The sequence below is a fragment of the Hemiscyllium ocellatum genome, chromosome 13, assembly GCF_020745735.1.
Source record: "Hemiscyllium ocellatum isolate sHemOce1 chromosome 13, sHemOce1.pat.X.cur, whole genome shotgun sequence".
NCBI classification, from domain to species: domain Eukaryota; kingdom Metazoa; phylum Chordata; class Chondrichthyes; order Orectolobiformes; family Hemiscylliidae; genus Hemiscyllium; species Hemiscyllium ocellatum.
Genome location: NC_083413.1, coordinates 31,678,306 through 31,691,470, shown reverse-complemented (window position 1 = coordinate 31,691,470; position 13,165 = coordinate 31,678,306). Strand labels below are relative to the sequence as shown.

At 40.4% G+C, this 13,165-nt stretch overlaps 1 protein-coding gene across 1 annotated transcript in view; it reads left to right on the top strand.

Moving 5' to 3' along the window:
- Positions 1-13,165, top strand: part of LOC132821728 (mucin-2-like) — a 109,703-nt gene that overhangs the window by 51,584 nt on the left and 44,954 nt on the right. Inside the window, exons 10-19 of the mRNA XM_060834436.1 lie at positions 462-581; positions 1,277-1,426; positions 2,213-2,332; positions 3,181-3,330; positions 4,147-4,266; positions 9,063-9,182; positions 9,903-10,028; positions 10,847-10,966; positions 11,296-11,415; positions 12,105-12,248. Of these exons, the coding sequence (XP_060690419.1) occupies positions 462-581; positions 1,277-1,426; positions 2,213-2,332; positions 3,181-3,330; positions 4,147-4,266; positions 9,063-9,182; positions 9,903-10,028; positions 10,847-10,966; positions 11,296-11,415; positions 12,105-12,248 (1,290 nt within the window). The remainder of the gene's footprint in view (positions 1-461; positions 582-1,276; positions 1,427-2,212; positions 2,333-3,180; positions 3,331-4,146; positions 4,267-9,062; positions 9,183-9,902; positions 10,029-10,846; positions 10,967-11,295; positions 11,416-12,104; positions 12,249-13,165) is intronic.

Genomic DNA, 13,165 nt, shown 5'->3' with positions numbered 1-13,165 from the left:
TGAGGCACTTGGGGCTGTTCTCATTGGAGAAAAGAAGGTTTAGGGGAGATTTGATAGAGGTGTACAAGATGATTAGGGGTTTAGATAGGGTTGACAGTGAGAACTTTTTTCCGCTAATGGAGTCAGCTGTTACTAGGGGACGCAGCTTTAAATTAAGGGGTGGTAGGTATAGGACAGATGTTAGGGGTAGATTCTTTACTCAGCGGGTTGTGAGTTCATGGAATGCCCTGCCAGTAGTAGAGGTGGACTCTCCCTCTTTATGGTCATTTAAGCGGGCATTGGATAAGCATGTGGAGGTTATTGGGCTAGTGTAAGTTAGGTAGGCTTCGGTCAGCGCAACATCGAGGGCCGAAGGGCCTGTACTGCGCTGTATTTTTCTATGTTCTATGTTCTATGGATGGCTATGTTAAGAGTCATGCAATGTTGGAAATCAAGTCTAAATTTTGATCTTTATTGCACAGGTACATCAAGTGTTTCTACATCTACTCCTACTGAATCATCTTCAACACCTGCACAATCAACAACTACAATACCAACCTCCACATCCACAAATCCACCATCAAGTACATCAGAACCAACAGGTATGCAGACTTCCAGTAAAATGACTTGGTGCCTCAGAATCGCAGCGGGAAACGCAGTAGTTACCTACCTCTTTCTTAAAGAGAGATTTTATTATATGTCATGGCGTATTCTTGAAATACGTGTCAAATCCCTGATCAGAATCAGTGGGCAATGTAGTCTTGTCACAACAACTGGTACAATCTTTAATGAATTCATTAAATTCACTGTCATCAATCCATGTTCTAGTTATGTTAGTTTTGTAAATTATTGATTTAAAGTGGAGAGTAATGGCCATGCCACATGTTGACAAAGGTTAACCACATTTCCAATAAAAAGAGGAACAACATCATACAATGGACGCATTTTATTTCAAATGCATGATAATCAATCCTGGGCCAAATTGTACTGTTAATGCACATTAGTTCTGCAAATGGAGAAATGAGGGAAATATTCATAGCAAGTGGAAGGATTGGTTACTACATTCTAGGAACTGACAACACTAATCTGCTTCATGGACACAATAAATTGTTTTTAAGTGAAAACGTTATGTCTGAACTCTCCGAATGCAACAGCTCAAATGAATTTACACTTTTCAAGGATTAACTGTTTTACGCAACAAATTCAGCTGAAAATGTAACAATGTCACATTGCGTGGGCCTGTTATGGTTCAATCAATATTCCAATTAAAAGCAAAATTTTGTTTTGTATTGCACAGGTATATCTAATGTTTCAACAACCGCTCCTACTGAATCATCTTCAACATCTGTCCCATCAACGACTACAACAACAACCTCCACATCCACGACTCCACCAGCGGATACATCAGAACCAACAAGTACACAGACCTCCACTCCACCAATAACAGGTGAGTCCACACCGACCTGAACAACGGGTTTCAGTTTGGTATCAACAGGAACTAAGAAGCATCAGAAATTTCTCTCTTGCAGGTATTGCAAACTGATGGTTTGGAAAACATTTGAAATCTTTTAAACATTATCATTGATACTAAGTTTCACAGCACTGCTCAGCTCAGATTCACAGCTGCAAAAGGAACAGTGATATCCACATTTCTGAAAAGAGATTTTGTTATATGTTCTGATAATACATGTTGAAACCCTGATCTAAGTCAGTACAAAAAATTGTGCAGTCACTTCAACTGGACATCAATCCATATTCTGGTAAAGTTAGTTTTGGAAATTAGTGATTGAAAGTTGAGAACAATGACCAACCAACATGTTTGAGATAAGTTAGACTCAAACCCAGTAAACAGAGTAGAGTACAACTTACAGATGTATTTTGTCTCAAATGCACGATAGTCATTGTTGTCAGTGTAGGCCAAATTTAAGAGTTAGTGCACGTTAACTGTGTACAGGAAGCAAACCGGACAAAACTGTGAGAGAATAGAAAGATTGGTTTGCATGTCTAGCGAACAGATGAATTTAACCAGTAGATTTACAGAATATTATATTTCATTGAACTTTTTAATGTAGTAACAGTCTTAATGTACCAGATACAAATGCATTAAGTCTTTAACAGATGGCTCGCAGGCATTCCAAATTTGGATGAGAATTTAACTTTCTGAAATTGAATGGCTATGTGAGAGTCGTACAATGTTGCAAATCAAGTTTAAATTTTGACTTTTATTGCACAGGTACATCAAGTGTTTCTACATCCACATCCACTGAATCATCTTCAACACCTGTACAATCAACAACTACAATACCAACCTCCACATCCACAAATCCACCACCAAGTACATCAGAACCAACAGGTATGCAGACTTCCAGTAATATGACTTGTTGCCTCAGAATCACAGCTGGAAACGCAGTAGTTACCGACCTCATTTTTAAAAGAGATTTTATTATAAGTCATGGCATATTCTTGAAATACATGTCGAAGCCCTGATCTGAATCAGTTGACAACATAGTGTTGTCACAGCAACTGGGTCCATTATTTAATGAATTGATTATGTTCACTGTCATCAATCCATGTTCTGGTTAAGTTAGTTTTGTAAATTATTGATTGAAAGTGGAGAGCAATGGCCATGCAACATGTTGACAAAAGTTAACCACAGTTCCAATAAAGACAGGAGGAACATTATGCAATGGATGCATTTTATTTCAAATGCATGATAATCAATGCTGGGCCAAATTGAAGTGTTAATGCACATTAGTTCTGCAAATGGAGAAATGTGGGAAATACTCAGAGCAAACGGAAGGATTGGTTACTACATTCTAGGAGGAAGTGAGGTCTGCAGATGCTGGAGATCAGAGCTGAAAATGTGTTGCTGGAAAAGCGCAGCAGGTCAGGCAGCTTCCAAGGAACAGAACCTGGATGCTGCCTGACCTGCTGCGCTTTTCCAGCAACACGTTTTCAGCTACTGCATTCTAGGAGCTGACAGCACTAACCTGCTTCATGGACACAATAATTTGTTTTTAAGTGAAAACGTTACGTCTGAACTCTCCGAATGCAACAGCTCAAGTGAATTTACACTTTTCAAGGATTAACTATCTTACAGAACAAATTCAGCTGAAAATGTAACAATGTCACATTGCGTGGGCCAGTTATGGTTCAATCAATATTGTAATTAAAAGCAAAATTTTGTTTTGTATTGAACAGGTACATCAAGTGTTTTAACAACTGCTCCTACTGAATCATCTTCAACATCTGTCCCAACACCAACTACAACAACAACCTCCACATCCATGACTCCACCAGCAGATACACCCCAACCAACAAGTACACAGACCTTCACTCCAGGAATAACAGGTGAGTCCACACCGAACTGAACAACGGGTTTCAGTTTGGTGTCAACAGGAACTAAGAAGCATCAGGAATTTCTCTCTTGCAGCTATTGCAAACTGATGGTTTGGAAAACATTTAAAATCCTTTAAACATTATCATTGAAAGTAAGGTTCACAGCATTGCTTGACTGATATTCACAACTCCAAAAGGAACAGTGATATCCACATTTCTGAAAAGAGATTTTGTTGTATATTATGATAATACATGTTGAAACCCTGATCAGTTCGTAAAAGTGTGCAGTCACTTCAACTGGATTCCATCTTTAACGAATTGAATAGATTCAAAGACATCAATCCTTGTTCTGGTTAAGGTGGTTTTGGAAATTAGTGATTGAAAGTGAAGAACGATGGCCAACCAACATGTTTGCGATAAGTTAGACTCAGAGCCAGTAAGCAGAGTAGAGTACAAACTTACAGATGCATTTTATCTCAAATGCACGATAGTCATTGTTGCAAAAAGTGGGCTAAAATTAAGAGTTTGCTCACGTTAACTGTGCACATGAAGCAAGCCAGATATAACTGTGAGAGAGCTGAGAGATTGGTCTGCATGTCCTGAGAACAGATGAATCTAACCTGTGGATTTACAGAATATTTTATTTTACTGAACATTTTAATGCAGTATCTGTCCGAATGTACCAGCTACAAATGTATCAACACTTTTATAGATGGCTTGCAGGCATTCCAAATTTGCATTAGAATTTAACTTTATCAGATTGGATGGCTATGTTAAGAGTCATGTTATGTTGGAAATCAAGTCTAACGTTTGATTTTTATTGCATAGGTACATCAAGTGTTTCTACATCTACTCCGACTGAATCATCTTCAACACCTGTACAATCAACAACTGCCTTAACAACCTCCACATCCCCAAATCCACCATCAAGTACATCAGAACCAACAGGTATTCAGACTTCCAGTAATATGACGTCATGCCTCAGAATCACAGCTGGAAAAGCAGTAGTTACCTACCTCTTATTTTAAAAGAGATTTTATTATAAGTCATGACGTATTCTTGAAATACATGTCGAATCCTGATCTGAATCAGTGACGACATAGTATGGATGCATTTTACAGAATATTTTATTTTATTGAAAGTTTTAATGTAGCGACTGTTCGAATGTATCAGCTACAAATGCATTAACACTTTTACAGATGGCTCGCAGGCATTCCAAATTTGGCATCGAATTTACATAGATAGATAGAACATGCATAGAAAAGTACAGCACAGACCAGGCCCTTTGGCCTATGATGTTGTGCCAAAATTTAATCCCTAATGTAAAATATAGTAATAACGTACGCACCCCTCAACTCACTCCTGTCCATGTGCATGCCCAGCAGTTGTTTAAATGTCCCCAAAGTCTCTGCTTCCACCACCACCGCTGGTAATGCATTCCATACATTCACAATTCTCTGTGTGAATAAACCTACCTCTGAAGTCTCTTTTGTACCTTCCTCCTAATATCTTTAAACTATGACTTCTTGTACCAGTCAATCCTGCCCTGGGGAAAAGTCTCTGGCTATTGATTCTATCTATTCCTCTCATTATTTTGTACACTTCGATCAGGTCACCTCTCTTCCTCCTTCTTTCCAGGGAGAAAAGTCTGAGCCTAATCAATCTTTCTTCATAAGGCAAGCCCTCCAGACCAGGCAGCATCCTGGTAAACCTTCTTTGCACCCTCTCCAAAGTCTCTGTATCTTTCCTATAGTAGGCCGACCAGAAATGGACACAATATTCCAAGTATGATCTCACCAGGAACTTGTAGAGCTGTAGCAAAACTCACTGCTCTTAAACTCTATCCCCCTGCTGATGAAAGACAAAACACCATATGCTTTCTTAAAAATCCGATCCACTTGGGTGGCAACTTTGAGGGATCTATGTACTTGCACACCCAGATCCTTCTGTCCTCCACACTGCCAAAATCCTGTCTTTAATTCTATATTCAGCATTTGAGTTCGACCTTCCAAAATGCATCACTTTGCATTTATCCAGGTTGAACTCCATCTGCTATTTCTCAGCCCAGTTCTGCATCCTGTCTATGTTGCGCTGCAGCCTGCAGTCACCCTTTATACTATCAATGATACCTCCAACCTTTGTGACATCTGCAAATGTACTAACCCACCCCTCGACCTCCTCATCCAAGTCTTTTATAAAAAGTACAAAAACCAGAGGCCCAAGTACAGAATCCTGTGGGATCCCATTCAACACTGACCTCTAGGCAGAATATTTTCCATCTGCAATCACTCTTTGCCTTCTGTCAGCCAACCAATTCTGAATCCTGATAGCCAATTCTCCCTGTATCCCATACTTCCTGACTTTATGAATGAGCCTACCATGGGGAACCCTATCAAATGCCTTGCTGAAATCTATATATACCACATCCACTGCTCGACTGTCATCGACCTGTCTTGTCACCTGCTCAAAGAACTCAATCAGATTTGTGAGGCATGACCTGCCCCTCACAAAGCCAAGTTGACTACCTTTAATCACACTACGCTTTGCCAAATAGTCATAAATCCTATCCCTCAAAATTCTTTCCACAACTTTGCTGACCACAGACATAAGACTGACTGGTCTGTAACTGCCAGGGATTTCCCTATTACTCTTCTTGAAAAGAGGAACAACATTTACCTCCATCGAATCTTCTGGTACGATTCCCATGGAGAGTAAGGAGGCAAATATCCTCGCCAGCGGCTTAGCAACCTCCTTTCTCGCTTCCCAGAGCAGTCTAGGATAAATCTGGTCTGGCCCTGGGGACTTATCAATCTTAATGTTTTTCAAAATTTCCAGCACATCAACTTCATCAATCTTGATCTGGTCAAGACTGTGTCCCAGCTCCTCTAAGGTTTCATTCACAACAAGTGGCACAGTGGTTATCACTGTTGCCTCACAACACCAGAGACCCGGGTTCAATTCCCACCTCAGGCGACTCTCTGTGTGGAGTTTGCACATTCTCCCTGTGTCCTCGTGGGTTTCCTCCGGGTGCTCTGGTTTCCTCCCACAATCCAAAAATGGGCAGGTTAGGTGAATTGGCCATGCTAAATTGCCTGTAGTGTTAGGTGAAGGGGTAAATGTAGGGGAATGAGTATGGATGGGCTGAGCTTTGATGGTTTGGTGTGGACTTGTTGGGCCAAAGGGCCTGTTTCCACGATGTGAAAATCTAATCTAATCTAAAAAAGTCTTCTTTACTGGGTGAAAAATGAAGCAAAAAACTCATTTCGAGCTCCCTTATCTGCTCAGACTCCACACCCAAGTTCCCTCTGCTATTCCTGATTGGACCTACCTTCTCCCTGATCATTCTTATTCCTCACATATGAGTAAAATGCCTTTGGGTTCTCCCTAATCCTTCTTGCCAAACCTTTTTCGTGCCTTCTCCTGGCTCTCCTCAGCCTGTAATCCTCAAAAGCTGTGCTAGATCATTGCTTCCTCCATCTTACGTAAGCTGCCTTCTTCCTTTTGATGAGAAGTTCCTCTGTTCTTGTCATCCAAGGTTCCTTAATCTTACCTCTTCTTATCTGCCTCAGAGGAACAAATTTGTGCATCACTCGCAACAACTGCTCTTAAAATAGTATCCACATGTCTGCTGTGCCCTTTCTGTGCTCCCAGTCTATACTTCCCAACTCCTATCTGGTAGCGTCATAATTTCCTTTTCCCCAATTGATTATCTTCCCTCGGTAATTGCTCCTTTCCCTCTCCAAGGCTATGCTAAATGTGAGGCAGTCGTGATCACTGTCGCCAAAGTGCTCTCCCACTGCGAGATCTGACACCTGGCCTGGCTCGTTGCTGAGCACCAAATCCAAAATGGCTTCTCCCTCATCGGTCTGTCAACATACTGAGTAAGGAAACCCTCCTGAACACACCTGACAAAATTGGCTCCATCCAAACCATTTACACTTAGGAAGTTCCAGTCGATATTTGGAAAGTTGAAATCACCCATAACAACAACCCTGCTACTTTTGCATTTTTCCAGAATCTGCGCACCTATGAATTCTTCAATCTCTCTGCTGCTATGAGGTGGTCTGTAGAAAACCCCCAATGTGGAGGCTGTTCCCTTGTTGTTCCTAACGTCCACCCATACTGACTCAGTAGACAAACCTTCCTCATCAACCTTCATTTCTATAGCTGCAATGCACTCTCTGATTAGCAATGCCACAGCCAATCCTCTTTTTCCACCCGCCCTGTACTTTCTAAATGTTCTAAACCCTGGAACATCAAGCAACCATTCCTGCCCCTAGTGAAACCCACATCTCTGTTATGGCCACAACATCATAGTCCCAAGTACTGATCCATGCTCTAAGTTTGTCACTCTTATTTCAGACTCTCCTTGCATTAAAGCATACACACTTTAACCGATCCCTTTGTTTCATCACGTGAGAAACCTTCCTTTTGGATTCACTACATCCTGTCACTGTCACATTTGCAACAGACCTCCTCTCAGACATGTGGCTCTGATTCCCACCCACCCCTGCCAAATTAGTTTAAACCCTCCCGAGTCACACAAGCAAATCTCCCACCCAGGACATTTGTGCCCCTTCAGTTCAGGTGCAACCCATCCTTCATGTACAGGTCCCACCTTTCCCAGAAAGTATCCCAATGGTCTAGGTATCTGAAGCCCTCCCTCCTGCACCAGTCTTGCAGCCATGTGTTAAGCTGGATTTGTTGACTGTACCTCACCTCACTATCTCATGGCACCGATAGCAAACCTGAAATCACTACTCTACTCGTCCTGCTCTTCAGCTTCCAACCTGTCTGTCATCGCTTTTCAGATCCTCAATCCCTTTCCTGGCCTTATCATTGGTGCCAATATGTACCGCAATTTCTGGCTGCTCCCTCTCCCCCTTCAGAATCTTGTAAACCCGATCGGCAACATCCCGGACCCTGGAACCGGGGAGGCAACAGTCCTTCCGGGACTCCCGTTCCTGTCCACAAAATCTCCTGTCAATCCTTCTGACTATTGAGTCCCCAAACATTAGCGCTTTTCTATTCTACCCCCTTTCCTTTTGAGCCACAGTGCCAGGCTCAGTGCCAGAGACCTGACAATGTTGGCTTCCCCCGGTAGGCCATCCTCGCCAGCAGTATCCAAAACGGTATCCTTATTGCTGAGGGGAACGGCCACAGGGGATCATTGCTCGGAACATGGGTTCTCTTTCTTCCCCCTGACAGTAACCCAGCTGTCCTTATCCTGTATCTGGGGAGTGACCACCTCTTTGTATATCCTTTCAATTTCCCCCTCAGCCTCCTGAATGATCCATAGTTCATCCAGCTTCAACTCCAGTTCCCTAACTTGGTTTTCGAGGAGCTGGAGTTGGGTGTATGTCTCGCAGATGTAGTCAGCAGATTCATGTGAAGTGTCTCTCACCTGCCTCATTCAGCAGGAGGAACATGCAACTGCCCTAACGTCCATAACCTGTTACTCTGAAAGCCTGCACAGAACTAAACAAAGGAAGAGAAGGAAAAACAAAGAAACCTGAAAATGTACCTGGTTTAGAGACTCCTAGTAAGGTTAGAGGAGGTGGGTGGGAGGGAGACCCTATGGTGTAGGATTACGTGTTTAGATCTCAAACACTTAAAAACATTCCCAGAAGTCCTTTGCTCTTACCTCTCACCACTTGGCAAATTAACTTTCTGAGATTGGATGGCTATGTTAAGAGACATGTTATGTTGGAAATCAAGTCTAACTTTTGATTTTTATTGCACAGGTACATTAAGTGTTTCTACATCTACATCCACTGAATCATCTTCAACACCTGTACAATTAACAACTACAACAACAACCTCCACATCCACAAATCCACCACCAAGTACATCAGAACCAACAGGTATGCAGACTTTCAGTAATATGACTGGTTGCCTCAGAATCACAGCTGGAAACACAGCAGTTACCTACCTCTTTTTTAAAGAGAGATTTTATTATAAGTCATGGCGTATTCTTGAAATAAATGTCAAAACCCTGATCAGAATCAGTGGACAATGTAGTCTTGTCACAACAACTGGTCCAATCTTTAATGAATTGGTTAGATTTAATGCCATCAACTCATGTTCTGGTTAAGTTAGTTTTGTAAATTATTGACTGAAAGTGGAGAGCAATGGCCATGCCACATGTTGACAAAGATTAACCACAGTTCCAATAAAGACAGGAGCAACATCATACAATGGATGCATTTTAGTTCAAATACACGATAATCATTGCTGGGCCAAATTGAAGTGTTAATGCACATTAGTTCTGCAAATGGAGAAATGTGGGAAATATTTAGAGCAAACGGAAGGATTGGTTACTACATTCTAGGAACTGACAAAACTAACCTGCTTCATGGACATAATGATTTGTTTTTAAGTGAAAACATTACGTCTGAACTCTCCGAATGACAACAGCTCAAATGAACTTATACTTTTCACGGACTAATTGTTTTACATAACAAATTCTGCTGAAAATGTAACAATGTCACATTGCGTGGGGCAGTTATGGTTCAATCAATATTGCAATTAAAAGCAAAATTTTGTTTTGTATTGCACAAGTTTATCTAATGTTTCAACAACAGCTCCTACTGAATCATCTTCAACATTTATACCATCAACGACTACAACAACAACCTCTACATCCACCATTACACCAGCAGATACATCCGAACCAACAAGTACACAGACCTCCACTTCACCAATAACAGGTGAGTCCACACCGACCTGAACAATGGGTTTCCGTTTGGTATCAACAAGAACTGAAAAACATCAGAAATTTCTCTCTTGCAGCTATTGCAAACTGATGGTTTGGAAAACATTTGGAATCCTTAAAACATTATCATTGATAATAAGGTTCACAGCACTGCTCAGCTCAGATTCACAGCTATAAAAGGAACAATTCACATTTCTGTAAAGAGATTTTCTTACATGCTGTGATAGCACATGTTGAAACCCTGACCTAAGTCAATACGCAAAATTGTGCAGTAACTTCAACTGGATTCTATCTTTAATGAATTACAGGCAGTTTCAAAGACATCAATCCATGTTCTGGTTAAGTTGGTTTTGGAAATTAGTTCTTGAAAGTTGAGAATAATGGCCAAACAACATGTTTGAGATAGGTTAGACTCAGACCCAGTAAGCAGAGTTGAGTACGAACTCCTAGGTGCATTTTATCTCAAAAGCATGATAGTCGTTGTTGTAAAAGTGGGCTAAATTTAGAGTTAGTCTACGTTAACTGTGCACATGAAGCAAGCCAGACAAAACTGAGAGAGAACTGAAAGATTGGTATGTACGTCCTGGGAAGAGATGAATCTAACCTGTAGATTTACAGAATATTTTATTTTATTGAAAGCTTTAATGTCGTAACTATCTGAATGTACCAGCTACAAATGCATTAACTCTTTAACAGATGGCTCGCAGGCATTTCAAATTTGGCTTAGAGTTTAACTTTCTGAGATTAGATGGCTATGTTAAGAGTCATGTTATTGTTGGAAATCAAGTCTAAATTTTGATTTTTATTGCACAGGTACACCAAGTGTTTCTACATCTACATCCACTGAATCATCTTCAACACCTGTACAATCAACTACTACAATACCAACCTCCACATCCACAAATCCACCACTAAGTACATCAGAACCAACAGGTATGCAGATCACCAGTCCATCAATCAAAAGTAAGTCCACACCAAACTGAACCACTGTTTCAATAGCGATTAAAATGAGAACTAATAAGCATCAGACTTTGGTTTGTGGCAGCAACTGTATTCTGAAAATGCAAAAGCATTTCAAATCCTTCAAACATTAACATTCAAACTGTCTGAATGTGCCAGCATTGAATGCACTAACTCTTTCACAGAGTGGCAATCAGGCATAACCAAATTGGCTCAGAGTTTAAATTGCCTACATGACTTTGCATAATTAAGAATCCGCTTATGTTGGGAATCAAGACGAATTAGTATTTTTTCTTGCACAGGTACATCTCGTGTTTCGACATCGTCTCCTACTGAGTCATCTTCAGAATCTTTACAATCAACAACTACTACACCAACCTCCACATCAACAAATCCACCACCAAGTACATCAGAACCAACAGGTTTGCAGACTTCCAGTAATATGACTTGTCTCAGAATCACAGCTGGAAACGCAGTAGTTACCTACCTAATTTTTAAGGAGAGATTTTATCATAAGCCATGACGTATTCTTGAAATAGATTTCGAAACCCTGATCTGAGTCAGTGCACAAAATTGTATTGTTACAACAACTGGTCCTTTCTTCAATGACTTGAAGTGATTCAATGACATCAGCACATGTTCTGGTTAAGCTGGCTTTCTAAATTAGTGACTCCAAGTGGAGAATGTCACATGTCACTTTTTTCACCACAGGTAACAGCATTTTGAATAAATAGAATAGCAACATTATATAAAGGATTCATTTTATCTCAAATGCATGATTGTCATTGCTGGGCCACATTGGAGTGTTAACGCACATTAATTCTGCACATGGAGTAATGTGGAAAAAATTTAGAGAGAACTGAACGATTGGTTAGTACATCCCATGAACGGACAAAACTAATCTGCTTCATGGACTGATTCATTTGTTTTCTCATTACAGCTTTACGTATGAACTCTCAAAAAGCACCACCTCCAAATGAACTTCACTTTTCATGGAATGACTGTCATATGTCACAAATGCCACTGAAGATGTAATGTGACCACTTGCATGTGGCAATTATGATTCAGTCAATTTTGTAATTAAAAGCTAATTTTGGTTTGAATTGCACAGGTACATCAAGTGTTTCAACAACTGTTCCGAATGAATCACCTTCAACACCATCAACAGCTACAATAACAACATCCACATCCACAACTCCACCAGCAGATACATCAGAACCAACAAGTACACAGACCTCCACTCCACCAATAACAGGTCAGTCCACACCGAACTGAACAACTGGTTTCAGTTCGGTCTAACGAGCATCAGACATTTCTCTATTGCAGGTTTGTGTACTGATGGTTTGGAAAGAAATTGAAATCATTCAAACATTATCATTATTAGTAACGTTCACAGGGCATTTCTGCTCAGAATCACAGCTGGAAAAGGAACAATGACTAACACATTTCTGAAAAGGGATTTTGCTGAAAGTCATGACACATTTTTGAAATATATGTTGAAACCCTGGTCTAAGTCAGTACACAAAATTGTGCAGTCACTTCAACTGGATTCCACCTTTAATGAATTGAAAAGATTCAAAGACATCAATCCGTGTTCTGGTTCAGTTGCTTTTGTAAATTCAGGATTGAAATTGGAGAAAGATGGCCAACCAAAATGTTTCATGAAAGCTAGTCTCAGCCCCAATAAACAGAATAGAGTACAAACTTATTGATGCATTTTATGTTAAATGCAAAATTGCCATTGTTGAAAATGTGGGCTAAATTTAAGAGTTACTGTACATTAACTGTGCACATTAAGCAAACTGGAAAAAGCTAAGAGAGAACTGAATGATTGTTTTGCACGTCTTGAAAACAGAAGAATCTAATCTGCTAGATGTACAGAATATTTTATTTTATTGAAAGACTTAATGTTGCAACTGTCCGAATGTACCGGTAGCAAATGCATTAACTCCCTCACAGATGGCTGTCAGATGTTACAAATTTGGCTCAGAAATTCACTTGCTGACATTCCATGACTCAGTTAAGAGTCAGGTTATGTTGGAAATAAAGGCTCATTTTTGGGTTTTATTGTACAGGTACATCAAGTGTTTCGACATTTATACCCACCGAATCATTGTCAGTATCTGTACAATCAACAACTACCATACCAACCTCCACATCCACGACTCCACC